The 20,374-nt window shown below is 45.1% G+C and overlaps 1 protein-coding gene across 1 annotated transcript in view; it reads right to left on the bottom strand.

The window, feature by feature from the left end:
* nup160 (nucleoporin 160) overlaps positions 1 to 20,374 on the bottom strand; it is a 43,545-nt gene that overhangs the window by 7,267 nt on the left and 15,904 nt on the right. The window contains exons 13-24 of the mRNA XM_069686448.1: positions 18,941 to 19,106; positions 13,604 to 13,737; positions 13,300 to 13,460; positions 12,876 to 13,012; positions 12,731 to 12,801; positions 10,839 to 10,989; positions 10,616 to 10,685; positions 10,066 to 10,164; positions 8,489 to 8,608; positions 6,670 to 6,765; positions 3,189 to 3,283; positions 3,009 to 3,105 (exon numbers count right to left, since the gene is read on the bottom strand). Of these exons, the coding sequence (XP_069542549.1) occupies positions 3,009 to 3,105; positions 3,189 to 3,283; positions 6,670 to 6,765; positions 8,489 to 8,608; positions 10,066 to 10,164; positions 10,616 to 10,685; positions 10,839 to 10,989; positions 12,731 to 12,801; positions 12,876 to 13,012; positions 13,300 to 13,460; positions 13,604 to 13,737; positions 18,941 to 19,106 (1,397 nt within the window). The remainder of the gene's footprint in view (positions 1 to 3,008; positions 3,106 to 3,188; positions 3,284 to 6,669; positions 6,766 to 8,488; positions 8,609 to 10,065; positions 10,165 to 10,615; positions 10,686 to 10,838; positions 10,990 to 12,730; positions 12,802 to 12,875; positions 13,013 to 13,299; positions 13,461 to 13,603; positions 13,738 to 18,940; positions 19,107 to 20,374) is intronic.

Genomic DNA, 20,374 nt, shown 5'->3' with positions numbered 1-20,374 from the left:
ATACAGTGTTAGTTGTAGCTTCATGCCTCAGGCTCTAAGGCCTGCGAGGCTGGCTGAGGTGGAAGCACCCATGGGTAACGCTGGCCTCCTTGGATCAGCTGACTCCTGCCCAACCTATCCAATCCAGGCGTTGGGCTGCGGAGGCCACAGGTGCTCCCTCCAAGAAGAAGGCTAAGTCAGACAGATTGTCTTCTATGGTGGATCAGCTGAGGTCTATCCTCCTGTCCCTCCATGCTGGTAAGGGTACAGGACACACTCACGCGCCTACTCCTCCAATGCCTGAGCTGGTTCCCGAGGAGGATATTGTCTCAATGGCAGCTTAGCCACTCTCTTCAATGAGTATGATGAGGAGGGAACATTCCATGCCTCTGGGCCTGGGCTGCTTCTCATGTCTCTTAAATTGCATCCATGCTTCCTTCACTTGCATCTTTCACTTGCGTCTTAGCCCCTCCCACCAGAGATGCATGGAGAGACGCGAGGAAACCGAGAGAGGAGCGAGGAAACCAGGAGAGGAGAGAGGAAACCAAGAGAGGAGCGAGGAAACCAGGAGAGGAGAGAGGAAACGAGGGAATGTTTTTTAAGAGACATGAGACGTCCTTTCCGATGAAGCGTCACGTGCTGCGATGTCCGTTTGTGATGATCGCGTCAGCTGATCACCGCTGGATCAGCTGTCAGTCTGCTTTAACAGCTTCACTGCATTTTATATATTTAACGACAGGTTTTGATCAATATTTCGTTCTAAACGATCTCAGGTCGTCAGATACCAACTCATTATACCGATGTTGTTTATAGTCGGTTTCAAGGCGCCCTGTAAAGTCTGTTTTAAGGTCCGCTTCTTCCTCTCTGCGATATGAAACTCCGGTGATGTTGTGAAGTTTCACATCAGTCCGATGCTGATGCTGCAGCGTCCAATCACTAACGAGGAGCGAGAATATATCAAAAAGAGACATGAGAAGGTTTGGTTTCCGTTCCTTGGCTCAGAGCTCCTCAGAGGGAGCAGGAAATGACTCTATGGGGTCCATCATTCCCAAGGCTAGGGCTCACTTGCAGCTGGACGTAAGGCAACCGGAACCATCTTCTGCTAGTGCTTTCTTCAGGCGCGTTCCAGCTCCTGCAACCTTTAATGTTTCTCCCTTGGAGGAATATCTGAGGGAACTGCATGCATGCTGGAGAGACACAAGGGCTCTCTCCCGGCTTAGATCTGAAGGCAGAACTCTGGCAGCCATCCAGGATGCTGCAAAATTCAACCTCGACTGCATGCCAGCTATTGAGCCAACTATTGGGGTAGATAGTAGCTCAGTCTGTAGGGACTTTGCTTGAGAAACGGACGGTGGACGGTTCTAACACTCCTCAGAGTTCTTAAGCAAGGCCACAGGCTTCTTCTGGCCAGCCAGGACTTGGCTCCTTCTGCTTCACAGACTCTGCTGCGGGACGCCCTGGTGCCTCCCCAGCAGGAGGGACCTCCTATCTCAGCTGGGGGGTCGGATTTGGCACCCCAACCCTTAAAGCCTCCAGTTGTGGGTCTGGCCCCTGATGGGCCCGACCTGCTGCTAGGTGAATGCGTAGGGCATGTCAGAAATACTATTCTGAATGCCAGAGCACCATCTACACGTCTACAGTGTGCGAACAGGTGGAAGCTGTTTTCTGGCTGGTGTAAGGCTCGAAATGAGAACCCAGTACATTGCTCAGTGCCTACTATCCTTGAGTTTCTGCAGAAACTCCTTGACAATGGCTGCTCTCCCTTGACACTGAGGGTGTACGTGGCTGCTATCTCATGATCCAGTGGAGAGCCACAGGCTGGCGTCCCTGTTCTTAAAAGGGCTCTGAGATTGCGCCCCAAGAACTCCTGCATGGGACCTGCTCCTAGTGTTAGATACCCTATGTCTGCCTCCCTTCAAACCCTTGGCACAGACAGACCTGAGATGGCTGTCGGCCAAAACAGCGTTCCTCCTTGCCATGACCTCAGCAAAACGTGTAGGGGAGCTGCATGCTTTGTCTACGAGTGATTCATGCTTGAGGTGGAACCTGGACGGCTCGGGTGTCACTCTATTGCCAAATATAGCGTTCCTTCCCAAGGTGCTACCTCAATCAACCTATTAAGCTTGCACGATATGTATGACCCCCCAATTCATGAAGGTGAAAAACCTAAACCGTTATGCCCGGTGCGGGCCTTTAGGGTCTATGTGGCAGCTATTACAAGCATACAGTGGTCGGAGCAACTCTTTGGCTTTCACAGTAGTCCTAAGAAAGGTTGCACGCTCTCAAAACAGCGCCTGTCCCGCTGGATCATTGATGCCATTGTCTATGCATATAGAGCAAATAACAAATCTCTGCTGTCTAGAATAAGGTGCCACTCCCACTACCAGGAGTGTCTCCACGTCGTCCCTGAGGGGGGTACCCTTGGAGGACATATGTGCTGCAGTCTCATGGGCGTCACCAAGCACATTCTCCAAATACTACAGGGTGAATGTGGTCACTCCCCATCCACTGGGCGTGGTTCTCCTGCCAAGTTCCTCTGCCCTAACATTGAGAGGTAGGTACTCGGGATTTCTCGCGACCCTGTTGGTATAAGTCATCCAGTGCTAAGCACTGCCTCTGGCGGTCAGGGAGGATGAAATAGAACGAAAGTTACGAATGTAACTACAGTTCTATGAATCATGGATGACCACCAGAGTTCTCCGTCACTCAGAATCCCGTGGACCCGCGAGAAGATTTTGTAGGAACAGACTTGGGGTTCACACCGGAAATTATGCACTAGCCTGGGTCACCCAAGGTCACATGTGACTTTGTTGACACAACTACTCGACCTGCACGTGCGCCAGACGGAAGATATCCAGTGCTAAGCACTGCCTCTGGCGGTCATCTAGGATTCATAGAAATGTAGTTACATTCGTAACTTTCGTTTTATCTTCAGTGAGGTTAAGCTGTATTGTTATGAATTGTTAGTTTTTTCATGTATAATCTATAATTCATTATACTGCTATGTAGAGGTCAGGTGCAGGTGTTACCTCGTCGTGCAGGTTGACGTAAGGGAACTGGACTAAATCCTGGAGCTGAGAGCGCTCACACAGGACCACCACCAGCTGACGGAGACAATCCAGCTGCCTGAGACACAACGTGTACAGATTATTCATATACAATAACCACATCATATAACTGTGTGTGTGTGTGTGTGTGTGTGTACATACATGCTGCAGTCTGGGTTCTGTGTGAGCGCTTCATAAGCTTCACTGTTGTGTCCCAGGTCCAGATGATGTTTGAATATCCTGGTCCACAGAGCCGCCTGGAGAGACACAGATATATTTATTATAACACACATTTACACATGTAACATTTATATATGTACATACAAATACTGCTTTCTTATCTTAACCATGATACTATTTCAAGTTTTCAGGCCTTACACAGAAACAGCTCTTATTATTATTATAATTAAACAGCAATAAAACCGAAATCCTCCTTATCTAAAGTTGACAGTTTCTCACTCTCCATTGACGACACCCCTGTTTCCCCCTCCCCTCAGGTTAAGAGTCATCCTCGACAGTACTCTATCTTTCCAATCACACATCAATAACGTCACCCGGTCCGCTTACTTCCACTTACGTAATATCAACCGTCTCCGCCCCTCCCTCACTCCCCACACCTCTGCCATTCTTGTCCACAGCCTCGTCACCTCCCGCCTTGACTACTGCAACTCCCTTCTCTTCGGCCTCCCCCAGAAAGCCCTCCATAAACTTCAGCTTGTCCAGAACTCTGCCGCCCGGATCATCACCAGAACACCTTCTTCCCACCACATCACCCCCATCCTACAGCAACTCCACTGGCTCCCAATCACCCAACGGATCACCTACAAAATCCTTCTGTATACTTTCAAATCTATTCACAACCTCGCCCCTCCTTACCTCTCCGACCTCCTGCACATTGCCACTCCATCCCGCACCCTCCGGTCTTCCTCCTCCATCCACCTCACCGTTCCCCCTGCCTGCCTCAGCACCATGGGGGCTAGAGCTTTCAGCCGCTCTGCTCCCCAGCTCTGGAATTCCCTCCCACCCGACCTCCGAAACTGTACCACCCTCCCGATCTTTAAATCAAATCTCAAAACCCATCTGTTCCGCCTCACCTACTCTCCCCAACTCTAAGCACTGTCCCTCACCCACTCCTAATGTATTTTATCTGGTCTGTTTTACCCTTGTTGGTGTTTTTACTCTTGTTTGTGTTTTTTGTACAGCGACCTTGAGTGTCCTGAAAGGCGCTTATAAATAAAATGTATTATTATTATTATTAAAGGAGCACATGATGAAGGTGAATCTGGTCGATTGATTAGAGTAAAGTTCATTGATTAGAGTGAAGTTCAGCCTGTGATACGGAGAAATGAAATATTAATGGTATCTGGCCTCATGCCGAGTTGGCTTCAGTCCTACCTATCAAATAGGACTCTCTCTGTACATAGGTAAACCATAATCTTCCACAGCAGACATCACCTGTGGGGAACCCCAAGGCTCAATTCATGCCCCCCTCCTCTTCTCCCTTTACATGCTTCCACGAGGAATATAATCTGCATGCATAATGTCTCTTTTCTGTTGTCCCCGGAGGGATAAATGAAGTATTTCTGATTATGATTAGTTATTATAATCAGGCGTTACAGTTACTCTGACAGAGAGAAGCACGAAGAAATATAGGAAATATAAATAGAACTAAGAAGTATGTGCAGTATATATACAATGGGCTCTATGGTGATTTCAGAATGTCAGAATTAAATATAATTTCCAGATTAAGTACAGCAACACAAGATTGTTAATTAACAGTATAAATGCAGTATGTCAGATTATTGCACAGATGAGTGTTCAGAAAATGTGTTCTAGGGACAAGGGAGGCCTTGGGCTTCCAGACCCACGTTTGTATAACATTTGCTTTGAAATGGCCAAAAATTGTCTGGGAAGAAAATTACCTATATGTCCAAGATTCTGTTTATGAGGGGACAGAACCCAAATTCACAATATATCAACACACCTGAACACAGCTGGTCAGGTGATCAGTGACGTGTGACGTCAGGTGATAATCTGCGTTAATTCTTTGACCTTTTATTTTTCTTTAATTAAAGGGGCTATATGTAAGATTTTACATATATTCATCCATCAGATATCATTTTTTATTGCCAATGTGTGAAGGGATAGTAGAGGAACTGATCAATTGAGACCTTCCCCAACTTCCTCCATCGGCCCGAACAGCCTGTGGGCTGATTTTTATTAAAGCACTCGGGACGGTTTTTCTGGGAAACAAGAGGAGCAAGACCTACCTCTGCTGAGAGCTCATTCTACGCAACTACAGTCGACAGTGTGCAACACGAGACTACGCAAGCTGTGAAATGGAGACGGATAATGTTAATAAATGACCAGCACCCACAACAACACCAACACAAACTACACACAAGAATAAAAAACAACTAAGTTTTATCTAGTGAAGCCCGTCTGACCAAACAGGAAGTGTCAGGGGGAAAACTAGAGAAAACATCGGCAGGGCATGTGAATCATGGAGACCAATTCAATTGCTTTTGGGGATCAAAACAGACCCACAACTTATTGTTGTCATAGCAACAAAACCTGCGTGCAGCGTGTTTTCTCTCACAGCACAAGAGCTTCATCCCAGCTCTCTGCAGCCGCCCCGCCCGGCTAATGTTCGCTGATGCTTGTGATGATTTGCTAGTTCGCCGACGTAATTTGCCGTTTGGTTACGAAGCACAATGACATCATGCAGTGTATTTATGTTAGAGCTAGTTGGCTAACCTTAGCATGCTCGCTAATGTTATGACAATCAATATACTATCTGAGTGTGTATGTCAGTTATCTGGCTTGACACATAACTTCGCCAGCTAACATGACAAACGGTGTTGATTTTGTAAATTATGTAGAAGAACAAAGCAAATGTGTATAACTACCGATTGTTTTCTATCAGCCAATATTGTTGCATTGCCTGCCTAGGCTAAGGTTAGCCAGCCAGCTGTAAGCTGGCAACAAGCTACCGTTAGCAAACTAGCAAACTAGCAAACGTTAGCTTGTCTGCAACCACAGACGATTTGCCAGTTAGGCAACGTAGCAAAACACCATGGAGTAGATAACATCAGCTAACTCACGCAGACTCCCGGGAGCTGATCTGTTAATTGAGTAATTTGCCGTTTGGTTACGAAGCACAATGACAGAGTCATGCAGTGTATTTATGTTAGAGCTAGTTGGCTAACCTTAGCATGCTCGCTAACATTATGACAACCAAAATACTATCTGAGTGTGTATGTCAGTCTTGTCAGTCTAGCTTGACAAATAACTTCTCCAGCTAACATGATACTAACTGAGGTATGATGACAAACTATGTTGATTTTGGACAACATGATGCCGCTCAATGAACACGACTCGTCAGTGAAAAGTAAACAGAGTCGGTGACTTCAGAGACATGCTCAGTGTCGTGTGTCTTCGGCAAAAACCCTGGATGCTCGCTAATGCATGCGAGTGTCCGCGCGAGCGCGTACAAAAAGGTCGACTGCAGTTCCCTCAACGGTCGAACGTGTTGCTGGGAATGAGGATTTTCTGAAAGTCACATATAGCACCTTTAGTTAATGCAATTTAACATGTTAATCTGACAGCCACAACACCTGTCTGTTACCCGTCTGTCTGTTACCTGACTGTTGACATCGTTGGCGGCCTCTGTTATGGCGAGAGAGGCCAGCTGGATGACGAGCTCAGGTAGACCCACATCCTCCAACAGCCGGAGCACCTGAACACACACACACACACACACACATTAAGTAGTAGTGATGGAATAAGTATGAAAGAAAAGAGTAATATCAGAGTGTATAAATATGTGATTACAAGCAAAAGCCCTGAAATAAAAACTTAAGCCAGAGTTAAAATGACTAGGATCAAAACATTCTCACAGTACCTAAAGTTACCTACTCATTGTGCAGGACGGCCTATTCCAGAATACTGTGTTCAATGTCAGTGGATTATTATCAAAGGGACAATATGAATGATTTTACATATTCATCAATCAAATATTTTTCATTGCCAATGTGTGAAGGGATAGTAGAGGAACTGATCAATTGAGACCTTGGGACCATTGCCTCTAACAGCCTGTGGGCTGAATTTTAAGTAAAGCACTCAGGACAGTTTTTCCACGGAACAAGAGGATGTGGCGTATCTGCACGTTCACGAGCACCTCATCTCATCTCAGCTCATTCTCCGCCACTACAACACGACACAACGCAAGCTGTGAAATGGAGACGGAGAATGCCAACACAGGAATAGCACCCGCAACAACACCAACACAAACTACACACAAGAATAAAAACAAAAATAGGTTTTATCTAGTGAAGCCGTCTGACCAAACAGGAAGTGACCGACGTCAGGGGGAAAACTAGAGTCAACATCAGCAGGGCATGTGAATCATGGAGACGTTCGATTGCTTTTGGGGATCAAAACAGACCCACGACTTATTATTGTCATAGAAACCAAACCCGCGTGCAGCGTTCTCTCACCGGGTGCAGCGTTTTTTCTCTCACAGCACAAGAGCTTCATCCCAGCTCTCTGCAGCCGCCCCGCCTGGCTAATGTTCGCTGATGCTTGTGATGATTTGCTGGTTCGCCAGCGTAATATGCCGTTTGGTTACGAAGCACAATGACAGAGTCATGCAGTGTATTTATGTTAGAGCTAGTTGGCTAATCTTAGCATGCTCGCTAACATTATGACAACCAAAATACTATCTGAGTGTGTGTCAGTCTTGTCAGTCTAGCTTGACACATAACTTGGCCAGCTAACATGATACTAACTGAGGTATGATGACAAACAGTGTTGATTTTGGACAACATGATGCCGGTCAATGAACACGACTCGTCAGTGAAAAGTAAACAGAGCTGGTGACTTCAGAGACTGAGCATGCTCAGTTTAGTGTGTCTTCGGCAAAAACCCTGGATGCTCGTTCATGCGTGCGAGTGTCGACTGCAGTTCCCTCAATGGCCGACCGCGTCACTAGGAATGAGGATTTTCTGAAAGTTACATATAGCACCTTTAAATCATTACTGCATAGACCACTCGTTGCAGTTTTTAAATGTGGAGCTGATTTTAACTACTTCATATTTTTCTTTAAAATCAGGGGGGTAAAAGTATAGATAAATACATAAGCAAAGTATATTACCTCAAAATTACACTGCTCCTATAAGTTCAGTACTAAAGTAAATTAAAGTAAATAGTTTATTTCTACCATTGTTTACTACAATATATTTTTAAGGCTGGTTAGAAAATTTTTTGGCCGGTATAATTGTTTGGCTTACCCACCAATGGCAGGTAGACCAAAACGTTAATTTTGGACCCTGAACAGGTGTACCTTGTTGAATAGGTGTACCTTGTCATAGTACAGGTTTATCATGTCGTAGTACTGTAGTGCAGGTGTATCTTGTCGTAGTACTGCAGTACAGGTGTATCTTGTCATAGTACAGGAGTACCTTGTTGTAGTACTGTAGTCGGGGGGTGGATGCAGCCTCGTCTTCCTCGCTGCCCGTCAGTCTCATTAGGAACTCCTCCTTCTCCACCTCCGTAGCCGCCTCCTGGAAACACTGCAGAGCCTAAGGAGACAAGGAGACGACGTGACGAGACAGTGTGAGGAGACAAGGAGACGACGTGACGAGACAGTGTGAGGAGACAAGGAGACGACGTGACGAGACAGTGTGAGGAGACAAGGAGACGACGTGACGAGACAGTGTGAGGAGACAAGGAGACGACGTGACGAGACAGTGTGAGGAGACAAGGAGACGACGTGAAGAGACAGTGTGAGGAGAGGGAGTGACGAGACAATGTGAGGAGACAGTGTGAGGAGACAAGGAGACGACGTGACGAGACAGTGTGAGGAGACAGTGTGAGGAGACAGTGTGACGAGACAAGAAGACGACGTGACGAGACAGTGTGAGGAGACAAGGAGACGACATGACGAGACAGTGTGAGGAGACAGTGTGAGGAGACAGTGTGAGGAGACAAGGAGACGACGTGACGAGACAGTGTGAGGAGACAAGGAGACGACGTAACGAGACAGTGTGACGAGACAAGGAGACGACGTGAAGAGACAGTGTGAGGAGACAGTGTGAGGAGACAAGGAGACGACGTGACGAGACAGTGTGAGGAGACAAGGAGACGACGTGACGAGACAGTGTGAGGAGACAGTGTGACGAGACAGTGTGACGAGACAAGGAGACGACGTGAAGAGACAGTGTGAGGAGACAAGAAGACGACGTGACGAGACAGTGTGAGGAGACAAGGAGACGACGTGAAGAGACAGTGTGAGGAGACAGTGTGAGGAGACAAGGAGACGACGTGAAGAGACAGTGTGAAGAGACAAGGCGACGACGTGACGAGACGACGTGACGAGACAGCGTAAGGAGACAGTGTGAAGAGACAGTGTGAGGAGACAGTGTGAGGAGACAGTGTGAGGAGACAAGGAGACGACGTGACGAGACAGTGTGAAGAGAGAAGGAGACGAAGTGACGAGACAGTGTGAGGAGAGAAGGAGACGAAGTGACGAGACAGTGTGAGGAGACAAGGAGACGAAGTGACGAGACAGTGTGAGGAGAGAAGGAGACGAAGTGACGAGACAGTGTGAAGAGAGAAGGAGACGAAGTGACGAGACAGTGTGAGGAGACAGTTAGGAGACAGAGTGAGGAGACAAGGAGACGACGTGACGAGACAGTGTGAGGAGACAGTGTGAGGAGACAAGGAGACAACGTGACGAGACAGTGTGAGGAGACAGTGTAAGGAGACAGTGTGAGGAGACAGTGTGAAGAGACAAGGAGACAACGTGACGAGACAGTGTGAGGAGACAGTTAGGAGACAGAGTGAGGAGACAAGGAGACGACGTGACGAGACAGTGTGAGGAGACAATGTGAAGAGACAGAGTGAGGAGACAGGAGACGAGGAGACAGAGTGAGGACGAGGAGACTGTGAGTAGACAGAGTGAAGAGAGAGAGTGTGGAGGAGAAGGAAAGGAGGAGTCAGCTGATCCTGTCTCAGAGTGTTCATGTGTGAGACTCACCTTTTGTCCCTCTCCGTTGGCCAGGTAACACTGACCCAACATAAAGCGACGGGAGCCCACGTTCACCTGACACCAGGGACCAATCAGCCTCACGTACTCCTGCATGTGACAGACCGCCTCAGTTCTTACTACTGACCTTTATTCTGAAGTTGAACTAAAGACTGGTTAATCATATTTATCCTGTTGAAGCCACAGCTCGTGTTGGAGCTGAACCTTCAAACAGCTCTGTTAATGTCTTTTATACACACTCAGTGGATTACTACATCATCTACGGGTTATTATGAATCACATATAGTTCTGATGTGGACTGCTTCTGTTTTATGAACAATTTTATTTTATATTTATTTCAGAATAAAAGCATGTTTATAAGTTATATTATTAATTAATTCAATTTAAAACATGTATATGTAGAAAAAAAATTAAAGATATAATACACGTGTAATATAAGATGATATTTCATTCATGCTATTTCAAGGAGTTTCAAAATAAAAAGGTCTGGCTACTGTTTGTATTTAGACTTAACAGATGGGATGGACACAGGTAGACTCACCTGCAGCTGAGTGTACTGACAGTTTGCCATGAGACACTCTGGGAACTGGAAACCAGGATTATTGGGCCAACTGAGACACCAGTTAAGATTCAACAACACACACACACACACACACACACACACACACACACAAGAAAATTCCACAAAAATATCAAATAATATAATTTATACAGAATGTGTTGAGATGTCACATCTGACACCTGCTCAGGTGAGAAAAAGATACAGCAGCTGAGCCAGCAGGTGGACCAGGCTGGAGGTCATGTGACTCCAGTGGAGCGGAGAGTCGCTCTGCTGCTGAGAGAAGATCTGAGACACCATCATCTTCCTTGCTGCTGTCTGATAAAAGAGCTCCACCACTGTCTGAGGACTCAGCACTGCAGAGAGAGGGCACTGGTTACCTGTTATACCTGTGCCACAACATGTCAGGCATCAATCACCTCTCATACACATCAGTTAACATGTCAGGCATCAATCACCTCTCATACACATCAGTTAACATGTCAGGCATCAATCACCTCTCATACACGTCAGTTAACATGTCAGGCATCAATCACCTCTCATCAGTTAACATGTCAGGCATCAATCACCTCTCATACACATCAGTTAACATGTCAGGCATCAATCACCTCTCATCAGTTAACATGTCAGGCATCAATCACCTCTCATCAGTTAACATGTCAGGCATCAATCACCTCTCATCAGTTAACATGTCAGGCATCAATCACCTCTCATCAGTTAACATGTCAGGCATCAATCACCTCTCATACACATCAGTTAACATGTCAGGCATCAATCACCTCTCATACACATCAGTTAACATGTCAGGCATCAATCACCTCTCATACACATCAGTTAACATGTCAGGCATCAATCACCTCTCATACACATCAGTTAACATGTCAGGCATCAATCACCTCTCATCAGTTAACATGTCTAGGGCTGCAACTAAGAACTATTTTGATAATCGATTAATCTGTCGATTATTTCTACGATTAATCGATTATTAATCGGATATAAAGAAAAAAATCTTAATTTTAGTATTAGCGTTATATTCAAAACAAAAAATATATGTTGTTTTCTTGTACAATGCAAGGTTAATATGTCAATTATGTAAGTCGATTAGTATCTTGTGGATTTATTTAATAATGTCACATGAAAAAGGAAGGTACAGACGAGGCCACTACAATAAAAAGAGGACGTTGGGGATGCAGCCATGAACGGAGTATAACAAGGAAATGAAACTAACCAAAATATTTAATCAGATGTTGCTCAAGTTTCTGTTGTGAATAAAGAAAAGATTCACTTTAGTCTGTCTCTGGCATGAAATATTCAAAAACATAATGTTATGTTATACTCCAGAGTCTGTCCGACTGAACTTCAGGTAATTAGTGACAGCTTAGTGTCTGTTCTGACGGACAAACACGATTAATTTAAACACTACGTGACGGACAGAAATACTCTCCGTCAGTTTTCTCTCCATGTTGTGATGTTCAATGAAGCCGAGCATTAGCTTTATCAAGAGTTAGCGTTAAATTAGCTTTACCAGTGGCATTAGCTTATTAACAGCTTTGCTACCACGGTATACTGTCCTCCGCTGCTTCACCAGCGGCCCGGCTATGGGCCCATCACAAAGCGGAGAGGAGAGGAAACAGACGGAGTTTCAGTCCGTTACGTTTGTTTTTAAATGAACGTTAGAAACCACAATTGTGCGTTTGTCCGTGTAAATGGACACTAGTCTACACATCATCAGCACTGCACAACAAACGGATACTCCTCATTGAAAAATATTATTAATATCATGTTTATCCCAAAGGAGACCGGAGATGTTGTAACTTCCTGTAATTCATCACGTGAGCTACACAAGCCGCGGCATTGGCTGGCTGCCCCCAGTGACGTCTTCACAGCGCATGCTGTGCGTCATAACAAAGAACAAACTAATCGATGGTGAACTTCGTTGCCAACTATTTTAATCATTGATTTTAATCGATTTCATTGATAAGTCGTTCACCTCTCATACACATCAATTAACATGTTAGGCATGTAGGAGCCATCATCACTTTAATGAGTCACAGGGATGTGATGAAGCTGCGATCTGATGAGTTCAGACTCACTGACCTGATCTGTTGGAGGAGAGAGCCGGAGAGTCAGACAGCTCCAACACGGTGAGGTGCTGCAGGTTAGCATCTCTGCAGGTCAAAGGTCAGATGTCAGGGGACAGCACTAGTACACAGTAGTACTAGTACACAGTAGTGGTACTCACAGGATGTCGACAGGCACAGAGGAGGCGATGCTCTGACTGATGTGTTTGAGGAGGTGATAGGAGGAGAGCAGGTGAGAGCTGCGAGGAATCAAGTCCTGCTGTAGCTGCAGCAGTTGAGCCCCTCCGCCCAAGAACACCTGAGAGACACACACACACACACACACACACACACACACACACACACACAGGTAAAAAACACACGGGTATATATCTATATATAAATACAGGTGAATGTTACAATCAGACAAACTTTCAGATCTTCAGTTTAAAGGAGCATGTGTGTCCTTGTGCGTGCGCTCCTCTGTGTGTTTCTGGGTGTATGTACACTCACACACACAGACATACATATTCTGTATGTGTGTGTGTGTGTGTGTGTGTGTGTGTGTGTGTATCTGTGTATATCTGTGTGCGTGTGTGCGCGTACGTTGTCTCCGAAGCGCAGGTAGAGTTTCTGCAGGATCAGGAGGTCTCTACAGAACAGAGCTCTGGTCATGGTCATGTGACAGACAGCCTGACAGACGACAGAGACGGCCGAGCTGCTGCCGAACAGCTGAGACAGGCTGATCCTCACATTCAGACTGTGACCTGCAAGACACAGAGCAGGGCACACACACATGAGTCAACAGGAGTCTGTGTTTGACCTGTGAGACACAGACCTGTGAGTCACAGAGCAGGGCAACTGTCTCTGTGAGACACGCACAATGTCACACAGGTAATCAGCTGTTTACCAGGTGTGAGGGGCCCCTCTGGTCCGGGCTCAGAGTCCGTCTCCAGGTCTAGTTCCCTCAACAGAACCATCATGGCTGCCATTGGGTTCCTGATGTCCTGAAGCTTGTTCTGGACGTCCTCAATCACGCTTTCACTGAGAGAGAAAAATCCCCGTGGATAAGACATACAAATGTTTCTATGATAAACATAAAACAAACATGATTAAAGTGTTACAGATCAAACATAGATACAATAGTCCATCTGCTCCAATGTAAACTGATCACATGATTTTATTTTTATTTTTTTAACCTTTATTTAACCAGGTATTCCCATTGAGATTAAGAATCTCCTTTTCAAGGGAGACCTGGCCAAGACAGCAGCGAAAAACACCAAGTTGCAGACAGACGCACAAACAGGGACACATTAAAAAACGAAAAGAAAGTTGTACAAGCAGGCAATTTAAAGACATCGACATCTCATGGAATCTGCCTCCAAGTCTTTAGTTTTAGATTTGAAAGCATTTAACGAGAGCAGTTCATTCTGCAACAAATTCCCGTCCGTGCTTTTGAGACAGAGAATAAGATGAAGTCCAGAGAGCGCAGTTAATATTGTCCAGCACTTTTCTGCGTGATAAAAACACATAAGTAGTGTGGAAGCAGACCAAGAATTGCCTTATATATAAAAGTGTGCCAATGTGTGAGCCTACAGGTCGCCAGAGGAGGCCATCCTACCCGAGAGTATAATTCACAATGGTGAGTCAGAGCTTTACAGTTGGTAATGAACCTCAGGGATGCATGGTAAGCTGTATCAACCATATGGAGATACTGAGCAGATGCGTGCATATACAAAAGATCACCATAGTCCAACACAGGCAAAAAAGTAGCAGCAACCAGACGCTTTTTTACATTAAAAGAAAAACAACTTGTTACGAAAATAGAAACCCAGCTTCAGCCTCAGCTTTCTCACCAGGTGCAGCACATGTGGTTTAAAATTAAGGGAGTCATCAATTAAAATACCCAGGTATTTGTACGAGTGAACAACCTCTATCTGTTTTCCATCACGAGTGACCACCAAAGGCACACACTGTGACACATTCTTTGAGTTGGAAAACAACATAAATTTGGTCTTATCTGCATTTAAAACAAGTTTCAGCTCAAGCAGTGTATTTAGAAGAAAAATAAAAGCATTCTGCAATAATTCAATGGCCTGTGCAAGAGTTGCTGCACTGCGGTAAACAACAGTATCATCAGCATAAAAATGGAAATTTGCATTAGATACATTTTAAGCTAGATTGTTACCGTATCAGAGCACAGACCATCGTACCTAATGCATTGTGACCGATTTGTGAGATAATTTGCAAACCAAGCAACTGTTTCCTCTGACAGCCCTGAGTTCAAGAGTCTATGCTTCAGCACATCATGGTCAACTGTATGAAAAGCTTTGGACAGATCAATGAAAAGAGCTGCGCAATGTTGCTTCTTGTCAAGTGCAATGGAAATGTAATTTAGCACCTTCAGATGAATGACATCACTGCAGCAGCAGGGGGCGTCAGAGCTGCTGTCTGTGCTCAGAGGTTAAAAACAAACCTCTTCATGATTCAGACCAGCTGCTATGACTCCCTGTAATGACATCCTGCTGAAACACTGCAGAGCCTGATCCTACGGGGGGGCACAGACAGCTGCATCATGGTTAAATTTAAGTTGAGTATCTGTTTACATATTTCATGCTTCAGTCCATCACGCTTTGAGTACAGGTAGGAGCGTGATGATGTTCACCGCTGCCATCTATTCCAGGCTATTCCAGGCTGAGTGAACAATGGTTTATAAAAAGGATCAAAGTTTGATCAGAATATCTGTCTCTGATTTTAATGTTGGATCAGAACTCAGACAGGATCAGTGAGGATCAGCGGGATCAGAGAGGATCAGTAAGGTCAGAGAAATCAGTGAGGATCAGTAAGGTCAGTAAGATCATTGAGGTCAGTAAGATCATTGAGGATCAGTGAGGTCAGTAAGATCATTGAGGTCAGTAAGATCAGTGAGGATCAGTGAGGTCAGTAAGATCAGTGAGGTCAGTAAGATCATTGAGGATCAGTGAGGTCAGTAAGATCAGTGAGGTCAGTAAGATCATTGAGGATCAGTAAGGTCAGTAAGATCAGTGAGGTCAGTAAGATCATTGAGGATCAGTGAGGTCAGTAAGATCATTGAGGTCAGTAAGATCAGTGAGGATCAGTGAGGTCAGTAAGATCAGTGAGGATCAGTGAGGTCAGTAAGATCAGTGAGGTCAGTAAGATCAGTGAGGTCAGGAGGATCAGTGAGGTCAGTAAGATCAGTGAGGTCAGTAAGATCAGTGAGGATCAGTAAGATCAGTGAGGATCAGTGAGGTCAGTGAGATCAGTAAGGTCAGAGAAATCAGTGAGGATCAGTAAGATCAGAGAAATCAGTGAGGTCAGTAAGATCAGTGAGGATCAGTGAGGTCAGTAAGATCAGTGAGGATCAGGAGGTCAGTAAGATCAGTGAGGATCAGTGAGGATCAGTGAGGTCAGTAAGATCAGTGAGGATCAGTGAGGTCAGTAAGATCAGTGAGGATCAGTGAGGTCAGTAAGATCAGTGAGGTCAGTAAGATCAGTGAGGATCAGTGAGGTCAGTAAGATCAGTGAGGTCAGTGAGGTCAGTAAGATCAGTGAGGATTAGTAAGATCAGTGAGGATTAGTAAGATCAGTGAGGATCAGTAAGACCAGTGAGGATCAGTGAGGTCAGTAAGATCAGTGAGGATCAGTAAGACCAGTGAGGATCAGTGAGGTCAGTAAGATCAGTGAGGATCAGTAAGACCAGTGAGGATCAGTGAGGTCAGTAAGATCAGTGAGGATCAGTGAGGTCAGTAAGATAAGTGAGGTCAGTGAGGTCAGTAAGATCAGTGAGGATCAGTAAGACCAGTGAGGATCAGTGAGGTCAGTAAGATCAGTGAGGATCAGTGAGGTCAGTAAGATCAGTGAGGTCAGTAAGATCATTGAGGATCAGTGAGGTCAGTAAGATCATTGAGGTCAGTAAGATCAGTGAGGATCAGTGAGGTCAGTAAGATCATTGAGGTCAGTAAGATCATTGAGGATCAGTGAGGTCAGTAAGATCATTGAGGTCAGTAAGATCAGTGAGGATCAGTGAGGTCAGTAAGATCAGTGAGGATCAGTAAGATCAGTGAGGATCAGTGAGGTCAGTGAGATCAGTAAGGTCAGAGAAATCAGTGAGGTCAGTAAGATCATTGAGGTCAGTAAGATCAGTGAGGATCAGTGAGGTCAGTAAGATCAGTGAGGTCAGTAAGATCATTGAGGATCAGTGAGGTCAGTAAGATCATTGAGGTCAGTAAGATCAGTGAGGATCAGTGAGGTCAGTAAGATCAGTGAGGTCAGTAAGATCATTGAGGATCAGTGAGGTCAGTAAGATCATTGAGGATCAGTGAGGTCAGTAAGATCATTGAGGTCAGTAAGATCAGTGAGGATCAGTGAGGTCAGTAAGATCAGTGAGGTCAGTAAGATCAGTGAGGTCAGGAGGATCAGTGAGGTCAGTAAGATCAGTGAGGATCAGGAGGTCAGTAAGATCAGTGAGGATCAGTGAGGTCAGTAAGATCAGTGAGGATCGGTAAGATCAGTGAGGATCAGTGAGGTCAGTAAGATCAGTGAGGATCGGTAAGATCAGTGAGGATCAGTAAGGTCAGTAAGGTCAGTAAGGTCAGAGAAATCAGTGAGGATCAGTAAGATCAGAGAAATCAGTGAGGTCAGTAAGATCAGTGAGATCAGTGAGGATCAGTAAGACCAGTGAGGGTCAGTGAGGTCAGTAAGATCAGTGAGGATCAGTAAGACCAGTGAGGATCAGTGAGGTCAGTAAGATCAGTGAGGATCAGTAAGACCAGTGAGGATCAGTGAGGTCAGTAAGATCAGTGAGGATCAGTGAGGTCAGTAAGATCAGTGAGGTCAGTGAGGTCAGTAAGATCATTGAGGTCAGTAAGATCAGTGAGGATCAGTGAGGTCAGTAAGATCATTGAGGTCAGTAAGATCATTGAGGATCAGTGAGGTCAGTAAGATCATTGAGGTCAGTAAGATCAGTGAGGATCAGTGAGGTCAGTAAGATCAGTGAGGATCAGTAAGATCAGTGAGGATCAGTGAGGTCAGTGAGATCAGTAAGGTCAGAGAAATCAGTGAGGTCAGTAAGATCATTGAGGTCAGTAAGATCAGTGAGGATCAGTGAGGTCAGTAAGATCAGTGAGGTCAGTAAGATCATTGAGGATCAGTGAGGTCAGTAAGATCATTGAGGTCAGTAAGATCAGTGAGGATCAGTGAGGTCAGTAAGATCAGTGAGGTCAGTAAGATCATTGAGGATCAGTGAGGTCAGTAAGATCATTGAGGATCAGTGAGGTCAGTAAGATCATTGAGGTCAGTAAGATCAGTGAGGATCAGTGAGGTCAGTAAGATCAGTGAGGTCAGTAAGATCAGTGAGGTCAGGAGGATCAGTGAGGTCAGTAAGATCAGTGAGGATCAGGAGGTCAGTAAGATCAGTGAGGATCAGTGAGGTCAGTAAGATCAGTGAGGATCGGTAAGATCAGTGAGGATCAGTGAGGTCAGTAAGATCAGTGAGGATCGGTAAGATCAGTGAGGATCAGTAAGGTCAGTAAGGTCAGTAAGGTCAGAGAAATCAGTGAGGATCAGTAAGATCAGAGAAATCAGTGAGGTCAGTAAGATCAGTGAGATCAGTGAGGATCAGTAAGACCAGTGAGGGTCAGTGAGGTCAGTAAGATCAGTGAGGATCAGTAAGACCAGTGAGGATCAGTGAGGTCAGTAAGATCAGTGAGGATCAGTAAGACCAGTGAGGATCAGTGAGGTCAGTAAGATCAGTGAGGATCAGTGAGGTCAGTAAGATCAGTGAGGTCAGTGAGGTCAGTAAGATCAGTGAGGATCAGTAAGATCAGTGAGGATCAGTGAGGACAGTGTACTGGCTTTGTCTCAAAAAAAATTATATTTATTTTACTTTCAAAACAACAGTGCTTAATATGTGCTAAATAAAAAAAATCATAATCAAACGTATCACGTTTGAATAAAGCACCATATATTAATTAACCTTCAAATTCAACTTTTTTCCTAAGATTAACATTAACCATAAATTAATAAATAAACAAATAAATAACCTAATTATGGCTCCTACAGTCAGTGTTCTGTTCAAGTCATGAACTCTGTTTGGATGTGAAACATGTCACTCTGTTCAACACATGACAGCTGCTGTTACACAGGAACATACTGTTACTCTGACTACAAGTATCGCTGGGATTGATGTGAGTGTGTTTTTTTATTGTGTGTTCGTGTAAGCACTGACTTGTCATTGGACAGCAGGGTTTCCAGGACGAGCTCTGCTGCCCTCTCAGGTGACTGCAGGTGTTCCAGAGCTTTCTCCATCTCATACGCCATCTCTCCAGAGACTGCATCACTGACCACACGCAGACACTGCACCAGCTGCAGCACGTCCCGCCCCAGCTCAGGGTCTACATATGTAGACATGTATACAGCTCAGGGTCTACATATGTACACGTGTATACAGCTCAGGGTCATCATATGTACACATGTATACAGCTCAGGGTCTACATATGTACACATGTATACAGCTCAGGGTCATCATATGTACACATGTATACAGCTCAGGGTCTACATATGTACACATGTATACAGCTCAGGGTCTACATATGTACACGTGTATACAGCTCAGGGTCATCATATGTACACGTGTACAGTACTGTACAAAAGTTTTAGGCAGGTGTGAAAAAATGCTGTAAACTAAGAATGCTTTCGGGGGCGGCTGTGGCTCAGTGGTAGAGTCGGCCGTCTTTCAATCGGAAGTTCGGAGGTTCGATCCCCAGCTCCCTCAGGCTACATCTCAAAGTGGCCAAGGGCAAGACACTGAAGCCCAAATTAGTCCAGGTGGCATAGCTAACTGGTATGAATGGGTGAACTCTGGACTGATGAGTCCAAATGTGAAATATTTGGCTGCAGCAGAAGGCAGTTTGTTCGCCGAAGGGCTGGAGAGCGCTACGATAATGAGTGTCTGCAGGCAACAGTGAAGCATGCTGGAGGTTCCTTCAAGTTTGGGTCTGCATTTCTGCAAATGGAGTCGGAGATTTGGTCAGGATTAATGGCGTCCTCAATGCTGAGAAATACAGGCAGATACTTATCCATCATGCAATACCATCAGGGAGGCGTATGATTGGCCCCACATGTATTCTGCAGCAGGACAACGACCCCAAACATACAGCCAATGTCATTAAGAACTATCTTCAGCGTGAAGAAGAACAAGAAGTCCTGGAAGTGATGGTATGGCCCCCACAGAGCCCTGATCTCAACATCATGGAGTCTGTCTGGGATGACATGAAGAGACAGAAGGATCTGAGGAAGCCTACATCCACAGAAGATCTGTGGTTAGTTCTCCAACATGTTTGGAACAACCTACCAGCCGAGTTCCTTCAGAAACTGTGTGCAAGTGTACCGAGAAGAACTGATGCTGTTTAGAAGGCAAAGGGTGGTCACACCAGATATTGATCTGATTTCTCTTCTGTTCATTCACTGCATTTTGTTCATTGATGGAAATAAACTATGAACACTTCCATTTCTGAAAGCATTCTTAGTTTACAGCATTTTTTTTAACTCGGCCTAAAACTTTTGCTCAGTACTGTATATATATTTCTTTTAATGTTCTTAATGCTCTGTTTAGCAATGCAAAACACTTTGAATTGCTTTATGTATGATGGTGCTCTACAAA

The sequence above is a fragment of the Semicossyphus pulcher genome, unplaced genomic scaffold, assembly GCF_022749685.1.
Source record: "Semicossyphus pulcher isolate SPU_LCO1_2020_fin unplaced genomic scaffold, fSemPul1.0.p SCAF_8, whole genome shotgun sequence".
Classification (NCBI taxonomy): Eukaryota; Metazoa; Chordata; class Actinopteri; order Labriformes; family Labridae; genus Semicossyphus; species Semicossyphus pulcher.
Note: the sequence above shows the minus strand (reverse complement) of the source record. Positions and strands in the feature narration are given on the sequence as shown.